Here is a 22,699-nt window from a genome sequence, read left to right on the forward strand (position 1 = left end):
AAAATGGCAAAAATAAACATTTCGTAGAACTTTAATGGGTAAGTAGCATCTAAGATTAACGAACTTATAAATTGCTTTACGAAGCCTTTTACAAAGATAAGTAATGTGATGATGCCATTTTAAATTTTTGATAGTTAACTTTATAATCTAGGCTAAATAGGCTACTGGTTGCGTTAGTTTTGTGGTGAGACTAGAAATTTTACGAGTAGAATTGGAGGATTAGTAGATTATTGCAGTGGTTCTATAAACTGTAAAATTGAAGTCCTATAAAGTTGTAAATTTACGAAACTCAGAGTCATCTAGTACGCTAGTTCAGTAAATCGTAAAGTTGAATAAATATAGAGACTTACAGTGATTTTATAAATCGTACAATTATGGAGATTCCTAGATCTTGTGGTCATTTTTTTATTAAATTCTCTCACTAATACAGTTTTTTTATTGGGTTATTTTACAACGCTGTATCACCATCTAGGTTATTTAGCGTCTGAATGATATGAAGGTGATGATGCCGGTGAAATGAGTCCGGGGTCCAGCACCGAAAGTTACCCAGTAACTAATACAGTTGTTACCTTCAAACTTACCCGTTATTGTAAACTCAATCACAAAGTTATGTCATCCTTATAAATGGCATCTTATCTTAAAATATTAGGCCTATACCTTATGAATCCATCTTTTTTTTTTAACAAAAGGCATTGTTTAGTTTTTCCTTCTGGATATATGAGATTAGTTCGAAGAACAGCCTTTTTTGTGATGGAATCATTTGGACATAAAAAGCAAATTGAAGTTGTCAACATAGGCCTACTGCATATTATTTTCAAAACACACTGCGTCAAGAAAGGCAGTTCACTGATAATGCAATGTTCAAAATAAGGAATTGCTTATAAAATCAATACTTACTGTCCGCCGTAAGAACTTAAGAACTGGCAGTAACAGATGTAGGCTATCGTTCATCGATTTCCTGAAGCTGGTCACAGTTTTTACAGCATTACAGGAGTTTAGGAGAGTTTGAAAAGGAAAAAATGTAGGCCTAAACACCAAACATTCTATTTGACATAGACGTACGACATTTCACAGTCTATATAACCGGTTGAAGGAATGAATTATTGACACAAATTTTACGTCTGACATGATATTTTCCAGAGAAAGTCATACTTGGATTTCATTTATAGACATTTCCTAATTAAATACCTTGTTCCTTGATGTATGTTGTGGATGGCACGCAGGAGTTCGTCTTCTATTCTTCAATTAGTCATTTTACGACACTTTATCAACTTCTATGATTATCCAGCGTCTGAAAGAGATACTGTTAATATCAACAAAATTAGTCCAGGATCCAGCGCCGAAAGTTACCCAGCATTTGCTCTTAATGGGTTGAGGGAAAACCCCGAAATAAACCTCAACAGGTAACTTGTCCCAGCCACGATTTGAACCCAGGCCCGCTCGTTTCACGGTCAGGTATGCTAACCGTTACTCCACAGCGGTGGACTCTTCTGGTTTAGTAAGAACATGTTATCTAAATCGGTTTGCTAATAATGTTGACAACTGCAATAAAAAGGTCAATGCATGCAAGAAGGTTGGAGGTCCACCGTTGTAGATAGGAGTTGATAAAGCGTCGTAAAATAACCAATTTAAAAATAAAAAACAGGGATGGACAATTACCAAATTAACATTAGGCTAAACTTATATGATTCCTATGTAATTTATATGTTACATATGAAGAGTTCGCGGGAAAAATTATGAATGTGACAGTTTTCTTAAGGTTGATGTCATTATCTAATTCAATGGATCACTGCGAAATTTAATGTTGTTCTTATGAAAAATGGTAAAAAGGAGAATTACCACCACGAACACAGTAATCCTTTCCTTTATTTTCTATAGAAACAGCACTACATCTTGCAGTTATAGACTCAATTAGATCGTTATGTAATCCTTAACAGAAATGTGACATTCATCGTTTTTCCCGCGAATTCTTCATATGTGTATATACATGGTCCTACACATACATACAAACATACATACATACATACATAGGCTACATACATACATACAAGCATGCATACACACATACATACATACATACATCCATACATACATACATACATACATACATACATACATACATACATACATACATACATACATACATACATAGGCCTACATACATAACCCTAAAACGTGAATAACTTATAAAACTATTTTTTAGATACACTGACATACGTTAATTATATGAGTATCGCAAAGGTTTTCCCTCAACCAACTACGGGACATTCTCTATAAATGAATAATATTGAATAATTTCAAGGAAAAATTGTTCCGGGGCTGGGTGTCGATCTCGGGACCTTTCTCTTAGCGCATGAATGCTCTAGCGATTGAGCTACCCCAGAAACTATATAATAATAGTAATAATAATAATAATAATAATAATAATAATAATAATAATAATGATTTATTTTTTGCTGGCAGAGTTAAGGCCGTAAGGCCTTCTCTTCCACTCAACCAGCAAAAAGTATATAATATACATATGTATGAACTTACAAAGAATTCAACAATTTGATTTAGATAAGAGGTACATGTATACAAGAGTTATTTACGAATTAAACAACGAAATGCTATGAACTATTAATTAAACACTGAAATACAAACTATGTAGCAGAATTAAGCTAAAATACATAGAATGTTAATATATTTCAAATAATGTTAGATAATAGAGTTTACTATGAGACAATTTTGAAAATATAGCACTAACAGGATGCACACGAATCCGTCACAATTTTTCCTTTATAGCCCATTTGAGTTGTTTGGATATAATGGAAAAATTGTGACGGTGTCGTGTATAGCTCCTGGGGTAGTTCAGTCGGTAGAGCATTCGTGCGCTAAGCGAAGGGTTCCGGGATCAATACCCAGCCCCTGAACAATTTTTCCTTGAAATTATTCAAACCTGCTTTACAGGGAGCTACTACCTGAAAGCCAGATTTTCATAATGCATAATATTATTTTAATCGGCTATTTAACGCCGTCTTACACGTTTTAGCTATCGTCCGTAACAGTGGTAATAGTGATTTTTAATTGGTTTATTTTACGTCTATCTATTAAATGCTATGATTTCCTAGCGTCTGTGTGAAATGAAGGTGATAATATGAGCAAAATGAGTCCAGGGTCCAGCGCCGAAAGTTACCCAGCATTTGCTCTTAGTGGATTGAGGAAAACCCCGAAAAAACCTCAACCAGATAACTCGTCCTATCAGGATTTTAACCCGCCCACACTCGTATCACAGTAAAGACATGCTAACCGCTACTCCAAAGGAGTGGACTGGCAATAGTGAAATTATATTTTGAGAGATAGCCTAAGTTCGAGAATTCGCCATAAAATTATCTGACATTGACTTTACAGTTGTGGAAAGCCTCGGAAAATATCTAACTTGGTAACCAGTCCAAACAGGATTCCAAGCCTCCCCAAGCACGCTCTCGGGCACGAGTCCAGCTCGCTAACTCCTGTGCTAAGCCGTTAGGGGCCTACTTTTTATATTATTATTATTATTATTATTATTATTATTATTATTATTATTATTATTATTATTATTATTATACTTATTTACCTACTGGCTTTTAAGGAACCCGGAGGTTCATTGCCGCCCTCACATAAGACCGCCATTGGTCCCTATCCTGTGCAAGATTAATCCAGTCTCTATCAACATATCCCACCTCCCTCAAATCCATTTTAATATTATCCTCCCATCTACATCTCGGCCTCCCCAAAGGTATTTTTCCCTCCGGCCTCCCAACTAACACTCTATATGCATTTCTGGATTCGCTTATACGTGCTACATGCCCTGCCCATCTCAAACGTCGGGGTTTAATGTTCCTGATTATTTCAGGGGAAGAAAACAATGCATGCTTTTCTGTGTTATGTAACTTTCTCCATTCTCCTGTAACTTCATCCCGCTTAGCCCCAAATATTTTCCTAAGCACCTTATTCTCAAACACTCTTAACCTATATTCCTCTCTCAAAGTGAGAGTCCAAGTTTCACAACCATAAAGAACAACCGATAATATAACTGTTTTAGGCTATAAATTCTAACTTTCAGATTTTTTGACAGCAGACTGGATGATAAAAGCTTCTCAACCGAATAATAACAGGCATTTCCCATATTTATTCTATGTTTAATTTCCTCCCGAGTATCGTTTATATTTGTTACTGTTGCTCCAAGGTATTTGAATTTTTTCACCTCTTCAAAGGATAAATTTCCAGTTTTTATATTTCCATTTCGTACAATATTCTGGTCACGAGACATAATAATATACTTTGTCTTTTCGGGATTTACTTCCAAACCTATTTCTTTACTTGCTTCCAGTAAAATTCCCGTATTTTCCCTAATCGTTTGATGATTTTCTCCTAACATATTCACGTCATCCGCATAGACAAGCAGCTGATGTAACTCGTTCAATTCCAAACCCTTTCTGTTAACCTGGACTTTCCTAATGGCATACTCTAGAGCAAAGTTGAAAAGTAGAGGTGATAGTGCATCTCCTTGCTTTAGTCCACAGTAAATTTGAAACGCATCTGACAGAAACTGATCTATACGAACTCTGCTGTACGTTTCACTGAGACACATTTTAATTAATCGAAATTTCATTATTATTATGATTACTACTACTACTACTATTATTATTATTATTATTATTATTATTATTATTATTATTATTATTGTATTTAATATGTAGGCCTACTGTATGTATTTAAGAATTTTAGTAGCATGAGAACACAAGAATAGGCACAGAGCGTTTCAAAGGAAGGGATGCGTGTCTGCATGACAACTCAAATTTATCAATTATGGACGATAATAATTGATGGACGGTACTTTCCTTTCAGTACCCGCACAATCGTCTTGGCTTCTGCATCGTGTCCGTGTGGTATCGGCGGTCTAGCACCCGCGACACCGCTGATGTGAGCCACAGGATCTCCTTCGATACCCACGTTTCTCGCACTGTCGTGCCGCCTGTCCTTAAAGGTAAGCTACATCAGACATATATCATCTTCTCTTGGACTTTATTGGCAGTGTAAATGTAGCTACCCTAGTGGTGAAAGTTAGACAGTGAAGTTAATGTGAAAACAATTCCGTTTTTGTAATAAATAATTTTAGGATTATCGAAAACAATTTAGCTGTTACATTCTCCGACGTTTCGGAACTACATTCATAGTCTATCGTCTGATTCATGTCGCCCAAAGACCTTAAATGTCGCCCATCCTGTTCGATCCGTTATCGGTATGGCATAGTTGCGCCCCGAAGAAATCAGGTAGCAGAATGGACATGGCATAGTTGCGCCCCGAAGAAATCAGATAGCAGAATGGACATGGCATAGTTGCGCCCCGAAGAAATCAGGTAGCAGAATGGACATGGCATAGTTGCGCCCCGAAGAAATCAGATAGCAGAATGGACATGGCATAGTTGCACCCCGAAGAAATCAGGTAGCAGAATGGACATGGCATAGTTGCGCCCCGAAGAAATCAGGTAGCAGAATGGACATGGCATAGTTGCGCCCCGAAGAAATCAGGTAGCAGAATGGACATGGCATAGTTGCGCCCCGATGGACATAGTACACAAAATAAATAAATTACTTAAAAATATTATAATGGTAGCTGCATTCAAATCAGGTAGGTCTAGCATATGATCAATTTTGCTATTAAAATTAACAATTTTTTATCGATCGCACACAATAAATGAAATGCATTTTTTGTTTGTACACCGATATCTTAACCCTATGGTACATGGTTTCGAAAATTGAAACTTGGAACCATTGTGAATTGTTAACTCTTTACCCTTTTCACTAAACTTAACATCCATTTTAAATTAACCTCACTATACGCCGCAGACGGTGTGAAAATCATTCATAAAATGTCAAAGATTGCTAAGCCCCCATATTCCAACGGCTCACTCATTTCAATATGTCAGTTAATAAAGTACTGCCAACTTCATGGTGTCCATTTTAACGGTAGGCTATTGATAATCACTGCATAAACAGTAGAAAAACAGTTAATAAAATATTGCCAACTTCATGGTGTTCATTTTAACGGTATCGATATTGAATATTAAATCGCATAAGAAATCAATAAGTTTGGTTGATTACGAGGCTCGAGTTTCCGTAGTGTCTTTTTGTCTACCTATTTCATCGGGGCGCAACTATGCCATCCCCTTTTCTCTACCTGATGAGAACGGGGCGCAACTATGCCCACAATATAGGGACCCTTTTTTATCTGCTGCATTTTTTCTGACCGTGGGGCGCAACTATGCCCTGTCCTCCGTTATGCCTGCTTGGCCCAAACAACACGTCCAAATATAACGGATCTAACAGATTGGGCGAGTCTCCGAGTTTTGAGCTATATAATTTTGTTGATGGAATCTGTAGGTAGTTTTTTTATTTGGTTGTTTAACGACGCTGTAACAACTACGAGGTTCTTTAGCGTCGATGATATTGATGATAGCGAGACGATATTTGGCGATTGCACTTTCATCGAAACTTTCAGAATTTTTACGTATTCAGCATTCATGAGTCATCTTCATTTAAAAATATACCTAGGCCTATCATAAAATTTTAATTTACTCAAAATCAGCTAGAATCATTTTTGTTCCATATATAGCCTATTTTTTTTTACTCAAGATAAAGTGATGAATGAAGTAGTAGGTAGTAGACACTATTACGCTAGAATATTTCAGTTGGAAAATTAATTACTAGTCATATTTACAAAATTTTTTATACAATCGAAAATTTCTTCAAAGAAACAAAAAAAAAGGCTTGATGATAAATTATCTGCATGAAATCATTTTCAAAATTAGCGCAAACCTAACTATTAAGGAGAGAGAAAAAGGATATTTTTTTTTTCAATGTCGAGTAGCCTACTTTGAAAGCTCTTATTTTTCCACAAGCGTTTCCCTCTAGAGTCACATATCGGAACTGATACTTCGATGTTGCCCGCGGAACAACATTGGAAATGGATTGGGATAATAATAATAATAATAATAATAATAATAATAATAATAATAATAATAATAATAAGGTAGGTGTCCCTGATATGGCCATGCTAAGGTTTGAGAATTTTTCTAGCCGCCATTTTGAAAAAAATGTAAACCACTTTTTTCTTACTCGTTCTCAGTCTAATGGACTTTCTTAAAATAATTTCCTTTCCCCATAAAAATAGCTTTAATTGTCCAAAAAGTCCCGAATTCCAAAAGTCTACCTAGTGGCCATATCAGGAACATGTGCATGTGATATGGCAACCCTTGTTCCATGTTCTACAAATCGTGATTGTTTTCAGTTTGATAGCGCAGTTCTGTTAAAATTAAATAATTTTGGTGTAAAATGAATAAAAATGACACTTAATAATCTTTTTTTTTTTATAATTCAAAAGTGTAGTCAAAACAGGTTTTTCCATAAAAATTAAGTTGTTTTTCTTAAAATACAAAATTTTTGCGTAATCCCAGCTATAAGGCATGTAAATTTGTCAGGTGAAAAAATAAAAGTGAAATGAAATTGATATGGCCATGGTGCATTTGATATGGCCATATCAGGAGCAGGTAAGCTTTCACGAAAATCGTTTGATTATGAACAACTCGTAAAAGATACGCCATCAACTACAACACCAATCAACAGAACATTAAAAACTGAATCGAGTACGATGGTTTTCATGAAACAAGTCTTTGAAAAACATGCATAAAACAAAGGAGACTTACAGGAGAAAAATAAGAAGAGGTCACATGAAAACCGCAAAACAGGCAACTGACGCCATATTGCTCAACCTGACTGGATGGAAAACGATCAAGTGACATACCAGGATGGCTTTCACTGGATGCTGCTGCAATTTAGCGGATTTTTTGGTTAACTAACTCACAATAGGGGGGTGGCCATATCAAGAACATGGCCATAACAGGAGCACCCACCTTAATAACAATAATAATAATAATAATAATAATAATAATAGCAATAACAATAATAATAATACTTACAAATGGCTTTTAGAGAACTCGGAGGTTCATTGCCGCACTCACATAAGCCCGCCATCGGTCCCTATCCTGAGCAAGATTAATCCAGTCTCTATCATAATATCCCACATCCCTCAAATCCATTTTAATATTGTTCTCCCATCTACGTCTCGGTCTCCTCAAATAATAGTAATAATAATAATAATAATAATAATAATAAGAATAATAGTAATAATAATAATCATAATACTATAATAATAAACTATTATTATTATTATTATTATTATTATTATTATTATTATTATTATTATTATTGTAGAAATAGTAGAATACTGGGAAGGTAAATACTAACTCTTTACCAAAGTATAGTCTCTCCCACGTCATAACCTATGTCCACCACAAATCCCAATTTTATTCGCAGATCTCAAACGTTAAAAGTCGCTGTCCAGACATTCGAATGAAATGTGCCACTTAGACGGAATGAATTTTGCAAATATAGACCCTAATGTTTGACTGAAGGATTATGTTCCAGATTACTACAAATTGGACGAAGTGAAAAAATGCACCTCCATCGATCTCGACCCCCTGGACTCTTGCCTGCCTGTCAACTGCCACATGAAGTACGCTGGCAGCAGGAACTACTACGACAGCAAGTGGCAGAGATGTCGGAAAGTGCCCACCTGCATTTCAGACGACACTAAAGAGCTCCCTGATGTGGTGAGTAATTGAACATAGCACGTTTTGTCGTTTATAATTTCGGTTCTGAGTTCTCAGCTCCTGTATCAATCGTGTCGACATTAAGTACTAAGGAGGGGGCAGAGAGTGGATAGCACAGGCTACTACTGTATTAGTACATGAAACATGTCACCTTACTTATTCGATGAAAGAGTAATGGAACGGAGAAAAATTCTCTCCAGCACCGGGATTTGAACCCGGGTTTTCAGCTCTACGTGCTGATACTTTATCCACTAAGCCACACCGGATACCCATCCCGGTGTCGGACAGAATCATCTCAGTTTAAGTTCCAACTCTTGGGTTCCCTCTAGTGGCCGCTTTCTGCACTACGTCATAGATGTCTATGAGAGAATTTTTCTCCGTTCCATTACTCTTTCATCGTATGATGACGCAGAATATCTGCATGGAAATATCATATGTACTTCGGTACATTAAAATAATATAAGTATATTACGTATTCGAGTCTTTGTAGCGACGTTTAAGAATTGCAGCTTTCTCGCGATCACTGTCAGAACCCATGCTGACAGCATCCAGAGAAGAATCACAGACGGATGGGAATGCTACCATTCCGTCCCATGTTCTCGCCCTTTTCTAAAGGGCCTTTGAATGATTACAATCAACATTAATTACTAAAGAATAATATTGTCCTCTGTGGTGGCTGAGTGCTCAGAGCTTGTTACGCAGGCGGCCCGGATTCGAGTCCCGGTCAGACCTGGGATTTTTCATTGACAATTACACTTTTAGGGCTTCCTACGTCGTACTGCTTTTGACCAATAAAACAGTACGAAAGGACGTCTTTCAACCAATCATGGTAAGGGAATTGAAGGAGAAAAAGCTTATGAAGATGATAGAAGAGTAGAAGGAAGACATAAAGGAGAAGATGGGGAAGGTAAAGGAGGAGGAGATGGTTGAGGTGAAGGAGTAGGAGATGGAGAAGGCGACGAAGAAGGAGATAGAGGATAGGAAGAAGGTGACGGAGGAGGTGGCGAGGAGATGAAGAAAAAGGTGGATGCAGATCCTAAATGCAAGAGAAGGAGATAAATTTAATTAATGAAGTGATTATGTATTATTCCGAGTAAGTTACGGTCGAAGCTAAAAATATTACATAATTTATTAGTATCAAAGTTATGTAATTGTAAAACTCAGTGTCAGACGCATGTCAAGTAATTTGGACTCACGATTATACAGAAGTATGTTAGATCTGAACTTCATATAATTAACGAATCATCATTTCCTAATTCCACATAATCATAATGAAAAAACGATCTATTTTAATCCGTATTTAAAACTACTTTCACTTCTGTAATTAAGTAAATCGAGGAAAACAAACCGAAAATGAATCTTGAATTTTGACAGATGTGCTAGATTGAGGAATGGTTTCCTTTTGGTTACATTATAGGTTAAGGGGAGAGGATGGTATTTTTTGGTGAAGAATGAGTAAATTTTCAAAAAAAAAAAATTTTTTTTCTTTAAAATACCCTGTGATATGTGTGGAATGCAAGCATAATATTTTGTGGGTATTTTGCCCTTATCAGATGTTGAGACGCCATTGTTAAACTTCCTGCGTTATGGATTTTTAAATCACTGACCCCTTTTATTGTTGTTTCCGGTAAATTGAATTTTCGAAAAAAAAATTCTTTAAAATGTTCTTTGATATGTGTGGAATGCATTGCATAACATTTAGTGTGTATTTGTGCCCTTAACGGATGTTGAGACGCCGTTTTTAAATTTCCTGCGCTATAGATTTTTAAATCACCCGCCCCCGTTTATCGGTTTACGGTAACTTCATTTTTTTGCTGCATTGCCAGACAAAAATGGATATAATTTCTGAACTATTAAAGATAATAATAATAATAATAATAATAATAATAATAATAATGATGTATTTAACCTGACAGAGTTAAGGCCATACGGCCTTCTCTAACACTCAACGAGGAAGATATATGCATGAAATTTAGAACACACATTCTTTAGACTATTAGGAAACTTTTCTCTGTAACAGAATTTTGTTAATTGATTTCATTTTAAAACTACGTCCGTTTGTTTGCAAGAAAGGAATTCAGAAAAGTGTTATTAAACTTTAATTGTTTATTTTACAAACGTAGGGACTAATATCAAAATTCTGTTGCAGACAGTTTGTAGAGCATGCGTTTGCAAATACGTTGCAAAAAATTGGATGAATCTACCTTTAAAAATGGTTTAGATGTATCGGTTTTAGTAAAATCCTGCATTGGGTATATTTTTTTCAAATCTGGGCCCCCAAATAATTTTTTTCTTCAAAATATTTATTTTTGACTGAGTTGCTACAGCTATGAGCTCTCTACATAAAAAATTAATATTTTACACCAAATAGGAAAAAAGTTAAAAAAAAATAAAATGCTCTCCCCTTAAACTTCTACGTTAATACAGTAGAATTATTAGAGCGTCGTGTTTCCCGTCGGAGATCCAGGTTCAAATAATTGAATAAGTTATTTGAGGAATCACAGATATCCTTAGCTGAAAGTTTTGAGAAAACTACAGGAAAACTCTCTACAGCTTATAAATATTATATGTAGGTGCTTATCATTTTAGGCTGAATTTTTCATTTGAATTGCAATATTTCTTAACAGTGTAAAGCAAACTTTAATTATATTTGAGAGCGACAGGGTGCTCTAAAGTTCATGGGCTTGTGCTGTTTCTCAAATATGTGAAATAATTACTGTAAAAATTATAGGCCTAATTATCTATATATATAATTTGAACTGGTAATGGAAATTACGGGAAAACGGCTGAACGGATTTTAATAAATGGCCCCTCATTTTGAAGCTTGGAACCCAAAGTTTTTCGGAAAAGTAGTAGTTTTCAGTGAAATGTCAATTTTCCTACATAATTTTCCTATTTTCCAAAATCCATCTGTTGCCAGTTTTGAGAACTAATTTGATCGAATCACGGCCGACTTGATTGAATTTCAGAACACAACACACACTACAATAAACAACAGGCTATTACACGAAGGCCATGACCTGCAGGATTGCCGACATATTTAGAGCTCAATTCAATTTGTTATTAAAAACTGATTCTGCAGTGTATAACAATTTTCTGAGTACAGCTGTGTATTGGATATTCAAATCTACGAAACTTGAGGTGGTTTGATGACATTATTATCATTAGAAATTAAATATTATTATAGTTAATATCATGATGCATCTATTTTTCATTAATTGTACATACTATTGATGCTATATTGATGACATGAAAATGAAACCTTTTGAGGTTATGTAAGTAAATGTAGAGAATATCTTAATTTAGATCTTCATTTCTATAATTTACTGAGTGGCTGCTATATATAACTACAAAACTTAAGTAAGATAATAATATTGTTATTAAAAATCAAATATTTTTATACTTATTAGCCCAATGGGGTTGGGTCTTTTTCATATACTTAATGGCGGTGTAGTGTAGATATTGATATGTGTCATTGTCTTCAGTATTGGCTCGAGAGAGAGCAAAAATTACAGTTCCTAAGGAAAGATCAAAAGGTATTACTTACTGATAAAATAAGAGGCCTAGAAAATGTTGTAGTCTCCAGATCATTTCAGCAAGATCTCTTAGTAGGATAAAATGATTTTACGCTCTACATTTCAAGTTCTACATGCAGCAGCTATACGAAAATGTTATGGTTCGAAAGCTTAGCAAACCTGACATTTTTTTAACTTTCGCCTACAATCCACAATGACCTGAAATAGCTACTGCTATCGTCCTGACATTGATACTTGCGTTTTCGGGTTGAAACTCAAAAACTGAAGTTGGATAGGTTCAAGGGAAAGTATTTGGCCTAAAAAAATCCATTCAGAGGGAGTATGTTTCATTATTATGGAAGCAAATAACTATCAAAAAGACAAGTATTCTTCAGTGAAAATAAATCTGAAAAATGTTTATTTGAACGTCTAACGAACTTAGTTTGCAGCAGCATTTGCTGCACAAGCCACTAGTTTATATTTATTTTATATTTAAGATAATGAGAACAAATGCTGTTTAAGTACAAATGTGGTAGGCCTATATGACGTATTTTGTCCCTCATATTACAAAATTAAAAGAAAAATAACTAAAAACTCTTAAAGTGAAAACACTGATATCTTATTGAAGTCCGACACTAGAGCTCCTCCAGTGCGTCATATCTTGTTACGACTTGCTTACAAATGACTTTAAGAGAACCCGGAAGTTCATTCTTGTATAATTTGTCAATTTTCTATGTGAAATATTGTATATAGCTTAGTCTCCCGTATTTTCTTCAAAAATAGTTGGCAACCCTAACTGCATCTTCCTTAGCGGAATCAGGGTGAAGGACAGCATGTCAAGTGGTGGGCTAAAAATACTTTTTAAATGCGGCTGCAACAAATAATGTTAGCATCCTTGCTGTTACTGCATGGAAGAGAGCCACCGACGTGTATGTATGTATTTATTCACACTGCAATGGGTATATACCCGGTGGCAGTGGTAACTAATTACACTCAATAATGACAATAATAAACTTATTAATTAAAAATACACTTAATAATAATTAACACTAATAATAATGATAATAATAATAATAATAATAATAATAATAATAATAATAATAATAATAATAATAATAATAGGGAATATCCTAAATTAAATGAAGCATGATCACTTAAAATAACATTTAAAATAAATCTAATTTTTTAAAATAAATCTCAGCTCAGACGGTAACATGTTACCTACTGATCCGGATTTGCTCTCCGGCGTGGCTTCGATTCCCGCTTGGGCTGATGAAGCGGTTGGGTTTTTCCGAGGTTTCCCCTAACCGTAAGGCGAATGTCAGGTAATCTATTACGAATCCTCGGCCTCATCTCGCCAAATATCATTTCGCTATCACCATTCCATCGACGTTAGGGGAGATTCGGGTAGTATCGGACATCGGGTAATATCGGACAGTGAGTTTCTTTCATCTACCACACGATGATAGTACCTGATTGACATGGTTACGTTTCTGTGATGTCGCATAGAGAAACGTAACCATGTCATTCAGGTACTACCATATGGTGGTAGATGAAAGAAACGCACTGTCCGATACTACCCGATGTCCGAGACTACCCGACTCTCCCCTAAATAACCCAGTAGTTGATACAGCGTCGTTAAATAACCAAGTAAAAAACTTCTTCCTCTTTTTCTCCTTCTTACTGTCACGGTGGCATGTTACGGTCTCATTCTAGCATTTCAGTGGACGACCCAAAGATATTTTTCCAAATGGACGTTCGTATATGATCTGGCAAGGTATACTTGAAGCAGACATTCCGAGAACATGGGATTTTCACTTCTATTTATAATTTTGAATTTTCTCTCAATTCTAATATCAATTTTCAGTTCTTATAAAATATCAATATTTTTCTTCTTGTCTAGTTTTGAATAACCTGTAATTCTTTTTAAAAATTTCATTTGATTGGCAGTGATTCGTTGTTGATTACATTTACTTATGGTCTAAGCTTCACTACATACATGAGAATTGGTCTCGCCAATGTTTTGCAAGCTTTAATTCTCATATATGTTTTCGGACAAGTGATGATTTAAAGATGTTATTAATAGACAGCGGAAAAAAAGTCAAATAAAAGTAATGTTTACTTTTTACAAGTACTGTACGCATAGAGTATGGCATGAGGTGTGCACGCATCCCAAGTAGGTAGGTACAACACGGTACCGTCCGCAGAGAGCACCACGCGAACACCGAAAACAACTGCCACTCTGCGTTCTCAGTTAGTCCTCGTCCGTACGTGAACAGAGAATATTGAGATACGTAAACATATTAACTTATTCATTTGTGTTCAGTGAAGTGATCATAATACCGAAGACAGATGTTAAAAAAAAACAGGGTATATTCTTTAATACAAGAATATGGTGTCCACATTTTTAGTAGTGACACTGGTGAAACAATTAAATGTCGGTTATGTATGTGTGCATTAAAAAAGATAGCCTAACAAAACAATCGATAGAACATCAATGTAATACACAGAAACACATGAAAAATGTTGCTCTATGTTAGAAGAAAATAAGGGTTCAAGTTCAAATTCTGCCTCAAATATGAAATATGACTTTTGCCAGGACTTGTGTCGAATGATGATAAGTTGTAATATCCCATTCAAAACGTTGGACAATCCTCATTTTAAAGGGTTTATAGAAAAGTACACAAAATATCAGGCACCTTCTGAATCATCGATTCGAAAACAGTTCTTACCTGCACGCGCTTCTAGCAGGCTAAGCCTACTGTGCTAACGTAAACAACAACCCTCTGACGAGACAAACTAGTAGCGTTGTAGTTACCTTCACATCCGAATAACTTTTTTTCTGCTGTCTAGTTATTAATATTGTATTCATTGCATAATTAAAATTACGTAATTTTGTTGAGATATCCTTTTCAAATTAATAACTTTTTAAAGCACGATACTTGTTCTACAGGTTTGTTATAAAGACAGATTTTGCTACGGAAATAATTTTCGAATGAAACCCGTTACTTTAGTCCTATTAACTGAAATCTCCATCCCATATCAGAAGTCATTTGCGTTTGAAAAACTGAACGTTGGAGTCCATTTACTACATGGAAGAAAAAGCTTTTGCCAGGAATATGTTGTACGAGCGAAGTAATAAATGGGGAGCAGATTTTTATGTGCTAAAAATTTTAATATATTTATTTTTTATGTGCTAAAAAGTACGAAAATATTTGATAAAAATAAAAAAAATATATATTTTTTTTAATATGACAAAAATGCTTTAATTAGCTTGAAAAAAAATGTTACTAGGTGCTCACCAACCACACTTGAGTGCTAGTAGTTGGCCGAGAATTGCAGTGAACAACAAAGGTCATCTCCAAATTCTCCATCACAAATGCATGCCGATTATCTCTGAACAACGACTTATACTGTGAAAACGATCTTTCCACATCACAGGACGTCAGGCGCGCATATTTAAAGTGAGGAATGTCCCAAACACAAACACCTACAGGCACACCCTCCAATACTTGAACAAGTTTACACATTTTTTTATATCCACTGTTTTTCCCAAACACATTCTAGAATTTGTCTCTTGGTAATTGTGCTTCTGAACCTGGTAGGGAGTCTAGTTTAATTTCCACGGCACGCACCTCCCTGTTTCAGACAACAGATTTTTGGATGTTTCGAGATTTTTATGGTGTCACACAAAAAGCTTAGATTTGCTAATAGGAAAGCCAAATCGTTTTTTTAAATAACCATATTTCAGTATATCTTGAAGGATATCGATTGACGAAGCCAGATAACAGGGAATCACAACAAGATATATTGCCTTACTTGATTGACATGAGCGGGAGGCGAGAGATTTGTTTAAATTAAATAATGTTCATACCCGAGCTCTTATCTGTTGTGTTTCACAAACAAAGAGTGGAATGAAATCATCTTCGGCAACAATAAACATTCCTAATTATGTGTTACAAGATCTCTCCTCCTTGTCCATGTTAATTTATTCTCTAATAATAACATTGATATGCTGCCTAGCAGTTCTCAGAACTTGAGGCGATACTATCACAAAAATGGATCACGGATACACCTCACAGCGCTTAGAAACACGAAGCAACCAAGAATTCTTAAAAAAGATAACGTACTTCTGAGCGATAATTTGATTTAGTTTTAAAATATTTAAAAGTTCTTGTAAAAATCATTTAAGTAAAAAAGCTCCAAGATTTATGTGTTTATAATAGATTTCCTGAAAATATGTAGGCCTATACACATAATTTTTTTTTGTGAAAATATGTGTTTTATGTGAAATAAAATTCGGGTTTTAAACTTGAAACTTCATGTTCGGAATTTTTAACTTCGTTAATCGTGTTTTATCACAAGCAAAAAGAATATTTAATTACATAGGAATCCGCTCCTTAGACTAATAAGGTACCTGGGGGTGTTAAGGCCCAGCATGTCGATACGTGATGGACAATCCAGCTATGTACAGATAAATTTAATTCCATTGAACTACGCTCTACATTATTGGTAGAGAAACTACTGTAATATAAATTATGAAATAACCAGCAGGGTGGCTTGTTCAGAATTTAGCTAGCTCACCATAACTCCTTCGCTTACATTATCGCAGGTTTCTATCGTAATTTTCAGGATACAGAATTCAATTTACATTATGTGAAGTTTCATTAACCAGATGTTATATTGTCTATTTTCTGTACCCACATGATTATGTTCGTAACATTCTGAGACAGAGCCGCATTCGTTCGTCCATCAGCCCATCTGTTGTCTGCTACATACACCAGAGCGTTTAGCTTACTCGAATTATACGTAGAGTTTGAATTATGCGCGTTAGATTTTACAGTTATAAACGTTGACCAGCGAGCTACATTGAATAACACAATAATCTTCGCAGGTATCAAGTGTTATGTTACTAACAGAGATAGAAATTAACTTGAAAGAATCTGTTTTTAAATTAATATCATATTTTAAATTAACGATATAAAATTTTATTATTGAATTTGGTATTCCCAAGAAACTAGTTCGATTAATTAAAATTTGTCTCAGTGAAACGTACAGCAGAGTTCGTATAGGTCAGTTTCTGTCAGATGCGTTTCCAATTCACTGTGGGCTAAAGCAAGGAGATGCACTATCACCTTAACTTTTTAACTTTGCTCTAGAGTATGCCATTAGGAAAGTCCAGGATAACACAGAGGGTTTGGAATTGAACGGGTTACATCAGCTGCGTGTCTATGCGGATGACGTGAATATGTTACGAGAAAATCCACGAACGATTAGGGAAAAACAAGGCAATTTTACTAAAAGCAAGTAAAAAATAGGTTTGGAAGTAAATCCCGAAAAGACAAAGTATATGATAATGTCTCGTGACGAGAATATTGTACGAAATGGAAATATTAAAATTGGAAATTTATCTTTTGAAGAGGTGAAGAAGTTCAAATATCTTGGAGCAACAGTAACAAATATAAATGATACTGGGAGGAAATTAAACACAGAATAAATATGGGAAATGCCTGTTATTATTCGGTTGAGAAGCTTTTATCACCCAGTCTGCTGTCAAAAAATCTGAAAGTTAGAATTTATAAAACAGTTATATTACCGGCTGTTCTTTATGGGTGTGAAACTTGGACTCTCACTTTGAGAGAGGAACATAGGTTAAGGGTGTTTGAGAATAAGGTGCTTATGAAAATATTTGGAGCTAAGAGGGATGAAGTTACAGGATAATGGAGAAAGTTACACAACACAGAACTGCATGCATTGTAGTCTATTCTTCACCTGAAGTAATTAGGAATATTAAATCCAGACGTTTGAGATGGGCAGGGCATTTAGAACCTATGGGCGAATCCGAAAATGGATATAGAGTGTTAGTTGGGAGGCCGGAGGGAAAAATACCTTTAGGGAGGCCGAGACGTAGATGGGAAGATAATATTAAAATGGATTTGAGGGAGGTGGGATATGATGATAGAGACTGCTCAGGATAGGGACCAATGGCGGGCTTATGTGAGGGCGGCAATGAACCTCCGGGTTCCTTAAAAGCCAGTAAGTGAGTAAGTAAATAAGTAAGTAAGTAGGCCTAAGTAAGTAAGTTAACGATATAAAATTCATAAGTAGAAAATAATGTAAACTGCCGTCACCATCTTTATGCGGACGATCTACAACCATAGGCTATATTCATACCAGTCCCGATGATGGTTACTAATGGTTACAACTTCTATCTGACGGTAAACTCGTAAGCTGGTATTGTTATTGCTGTTGAGAAGCGATGTAGGCTATTTGATACTGTAAAATATTGTGGGGAAGTTGTTCTATGATCGTCTTTTGCACAACAAAGTCTTTGCTGTTACAGCACTAAAATACCCAGATGAACCTATTTAAAAATCTGTAGCCGTAATTCCTTAAGGGAACTAGGTAGTGATTAGGGGTCAAAAATCCGATCTTTTATTTTGTGATTTAAAAAGTTCAAAAGATACTCATTTAAACAATACTCTATTATATATATTGTGGGGGTATCTCTGCAGGTAAGCCCCTTGAATGTCCTCTTTAAATTTGGCGGCTCATGTAATTCACACATTCATTTTTTTAATGCAGTTTTCAGTAATTTGATGTATTTCAAACTTAAGTGCATTTTTCTCTGAAACTACTAAATCTATTTATATGAAATTTTTAAAGTATTATCTGCAGCCTTTGTTCTACAAAGTAGACCTATTGGTTTATGAATATCTTACACATAACATGAGAAAAAAAATTATATGCTTTGAAATAAATGGCAAAAATTGTTAATCAATGTTCAATATTATTTTTCTGCTTCACTGAGGGTAGAATATTTCACTAAATTTTGCTTTATAATTTACAATATACATCACTTGATAACTTTAAAAAATACAAGGTATATAAGTGAAGATTGTAGCAAGTAATGTGCACCTGAAGATGGAAGTACATTTAGCAAAACGGGAAAACAGGTTATCAGTTACGGCCTTTCTTTTGCACTTATATGCGAAACTAATTAGTTGTGTTTCATACCACTGAATTCAGAATGATTTATTGTATAATCGTGGAAGTTTTTATTCTAATCTGAACACTAAATTCCTAGAAATATTCAACTAAACTTCTATACTGAAATTCTTTAATCGCATAGGCATCACTACTCACTATCCTTAAGGAAACTGTCTATAACATTTTCTGAATTTATATCTATAGAACTTAATGATAGTTTAAAAATTACTTACTTACTTATGGCTTTTAAGGAACCCGGAGGTTCATTGCCGCCCTCACATAAACCCGCCATAGGTCCCTATCCTAAGCAAGATTAATCCAGTCCCTACCATCATATCCCACCTCCCTCAAATCAATTTTAATATTATCCTCCCATCTACGTCTCGGCCTCCCCAAAGGTCTTTTTCTCTCCGCTCTCCCAACTAATACTGTATATGCATTTCTAGATTCGCCCATACTTGCTACATGCCCTGCCCATCTCAAACGTCTGGATTTAATGTTCCTAATAAGGTCAAGTGCAGAATACAATGAGTGCAGTTCTGCGTTGTTAATTTTCTCTCCATTCTCCTGTAACTTCATCCCTCTTAGCCCCAGATATTTTCTTAAGAACCTTATTCTCAAACACCCTTAACCTCTGTTCCTCCCTCAAAGTGAGAGTCCATGTTCCACAGCCATACAGAACAACAGGTAATATAACTGTTTCATAAATTCTAACTTTCAGATTTTTTGACAGCAGACTAGATGACAAAACCTTCTCAACCGAATAATAACAGACATTTCCCATATTTATTCCGGGTTAATTTCCTCCTGAGTGTCATTTATATTTGTTACTGGTTCTCCAAGATATTGAGTTTTTCCACCTCTTTGAAGGAAAAGTGTCCAATTTTTATAGTTCCATTTCGTACAATAATCTGGTCACGAGACATAATCATATGCTTAGTCTTTTCAGAATTTATTTCCAAACCTATAAAAAAATTAATTACTAGCTGAAAAAAATAGAAAGCAATGAAAATTCCTCTATTATAGATATGTACAGCCCGGTGCTTAAAAAAAAGAACTGGGTTTTGAGCCTAGTATACAAATATCAGAAAATATATTTCATGAGCTGTAGAGGACTGCGAAAAATTAGACAAAATTGGTAATTAATACGTTAGAAGTAAACGAAAAATTATTCATTGAACAAAAAAAAAAAAAAAAAAAAAAAAGAAATTGAACAATGCAAGAAGTATCAAACTCATGACTATGTTTTCGATAAAGGTAGTTGGTATATTTTTACGTGATCATAGTAGCCCTATTGGTAGAGATTTTGGTTATGGTTGTGATGTCGGAGGTGCTATTTAGACTGTTGGGATTAATTAAGATTGTGGTAATGTAAAAGTGAATATCTCTACCTGCTTCATGTAAAAACCGGCATGAAGGAGAGATAATCGAAGATCTAAATTTATATGAAAAGAAAGTAAAGAGTCGCCGGAACAGGAAATTGACTTAGCCATGTACTGCAGTGTCTCACAAAAATACGATGTGAATAGAATTTTTCACAAACTCGAGCAGTCTAAGAGACGTAGGCCAGCTCAATATTTAAGAGTTAATTAATTTATGTAAAGATATTCATAATTTGGAAAACATATAAAACTAGAAACCTAAATAAGTAGAACAAAGAAAAATAATAAACTCAATTCAAAAGAAACCAAATCAGGTTCAATAATAAGTATTTCATCTATAGGTTTTCTATTTCGTCTTTTTTCACTTATAAACTGGTGCATTGTTTAACGCATAATTATTTAAAGAAGCTTTAAAACAATCCCTGAGCCTTGCGAAGATCATTATACAAATAGTATAAAGACAGTTTTGCGACAGTTAGACTACATACCTGATATCTTGTCAATAATTTTCAATATACCGCCCACCTTCAATGTCATGGCATTTCAAAATGCTTGCATCTTTTATAACCTTTAATACGTTTTCGACACACTTCCACGTGTAAACATTTTCATCTACTGAATGTTTGCATATTAAGTTCTCTTTTCATAACCATGGCATATTTGTTTGTAAACATTATGACAGCTCTTGAGTTTACATAGTAACTTTCCGTGCCTGATCTGTGCCGAATTGTACACAAATGAAAGTAAACTTCAACTCCGCGTATTGATCTGGTGAACAAATTATGTGTATTATCAATACTCAGGGGTATTTTTATCACATCAATGATGACGCCTGGTTGTGCGCAACGGGTTAGAAGTAGCTGAAGCTACAGCCTGCTGAAATGAAGAATGAAAAGAAATAGATCAATAAAAAGAGAACGAAAAGGCGAAGGAAGAGTAAGAAGGAAAAAATGAAAGAGAAAAAAGAAAGAATAAAGAGGGATAGATAGATAGATAGATAGATAGATAGATAGATAGATAGATAGATAGATAGATAGATAGATAGATAGATAGATAGATAGATAGATAGATAGATAGATAGATAGATAGATAGATAGATAGATAGATAGATAGATAGATAGATAGATAGATAGATAGATAGATAGATAGATAGATAGATAGATAGATAGATAGATAGATAGATAGATAGATAGATAGATAGATAGATAGATAGATAGATAGATAGATAGATAGATAGATAGATAGATAGATAGATAGATAGATAGATAGATAGATAGATAGATAGATAGATAGATAGATAGATAGATAGATAGATAGATAGATTGGGTGGATGGATGGATGGATGGATGGATAGATGGATATGGATAGATGGATAGATAGATGGATAGATAGACAGACAGACAGACAGATTAGACAGATTAGACCAGATAGATAGATAGAAAGACAGACAGACAGACAGACAGACAGACAGATAGATAGATAGATAGACAGACAGACAGACAGACAGACAGGCAGGCAGGCAGGCAGGCAGGCAGGCAGACAGACAGACAGACAGACAGACAGACAGACAGACAGACAGACAGACAGACAGACAGACAGACAGACAGACAGACAGATAGATAGATAGATAGATAGATAGATAGATAGATAGATAGATAGATAGATAGATAGATAGATAGATAGATAGATAGATAGATAGATAGATAGATAGATAGATAGATATTGATGGATGGATGAATGGTTGGGTGGATGGATGGATGGATGGATGGTTGGATGGATGGATGGATGGACGGACGGACTGACTGACGGACGGACGGACAGACAGGCAGATTGATTTATTCGTTTCATAATATCCTTACAGTTGCTTTACAGCATAGAATAAGAACATGTCCAATTCTTTTAACATAAAAATATGCAATATATACAGAATTAATACCTTAATAACACTAACATATTATACAATGCAATATGGTTCCCATTAAATAGTGTATTAAAATATTTACAAAGTACTGTGAAATATCAAGAATTCGTCTACATAATAGGAAGTGTGAGATATTAAATATTTTTTTTTTTTAGTTTTATCTTAAATAATGTAGGGTTTTGTTTAGGATTCTTAATGT

General features: G+C 34.9%; 1 protein-coding gene across 4 annotated transcripts in view; it reads left to right on the forward strand.

Annotated features, from left to right (window-relative positions):
* The window catches only part of LOC138708902 (uncharacterized), a 121,716-nt gene that overhangs the window by 64,177 nt on the left and 34,840 nt on the right, over positions 1 to 22,699 (forward strand). For all 4 annotated transcript variants that reach the window (XM_069839217.1, XM_069839214.1, XM_069839215.1 and 1 more), the window contains 2 exons: positions 4,870 to 5,008; positions 8,508 to 8,692. In XM_069839217.1, coding sequence (XP_069695318.1) covers positions 4,870 to 5,008; positions 8,508 to 8,692 — 324 coding nt within the window. The remainder of the gene's footprint in view (positions 1 to 4,869; positions 5,009 to 8,507; positions 8,693 to 22,699) is intronic.

This window comes from Periplaneta americana, chromosome 11 (assembly GCF_040183065.1).
Source record: "Periplaneta americana isolate PAMFEO1 chromosome 11, P.americana_PAMFEO1_priV1, whole genome shotgun sequence".
Lineage (NCBI taxonomy): Eukaryota > Metazoa > Arthropoda > Insecta > Blattodea > Blattidae > Periplaneta > Periplaneta americana.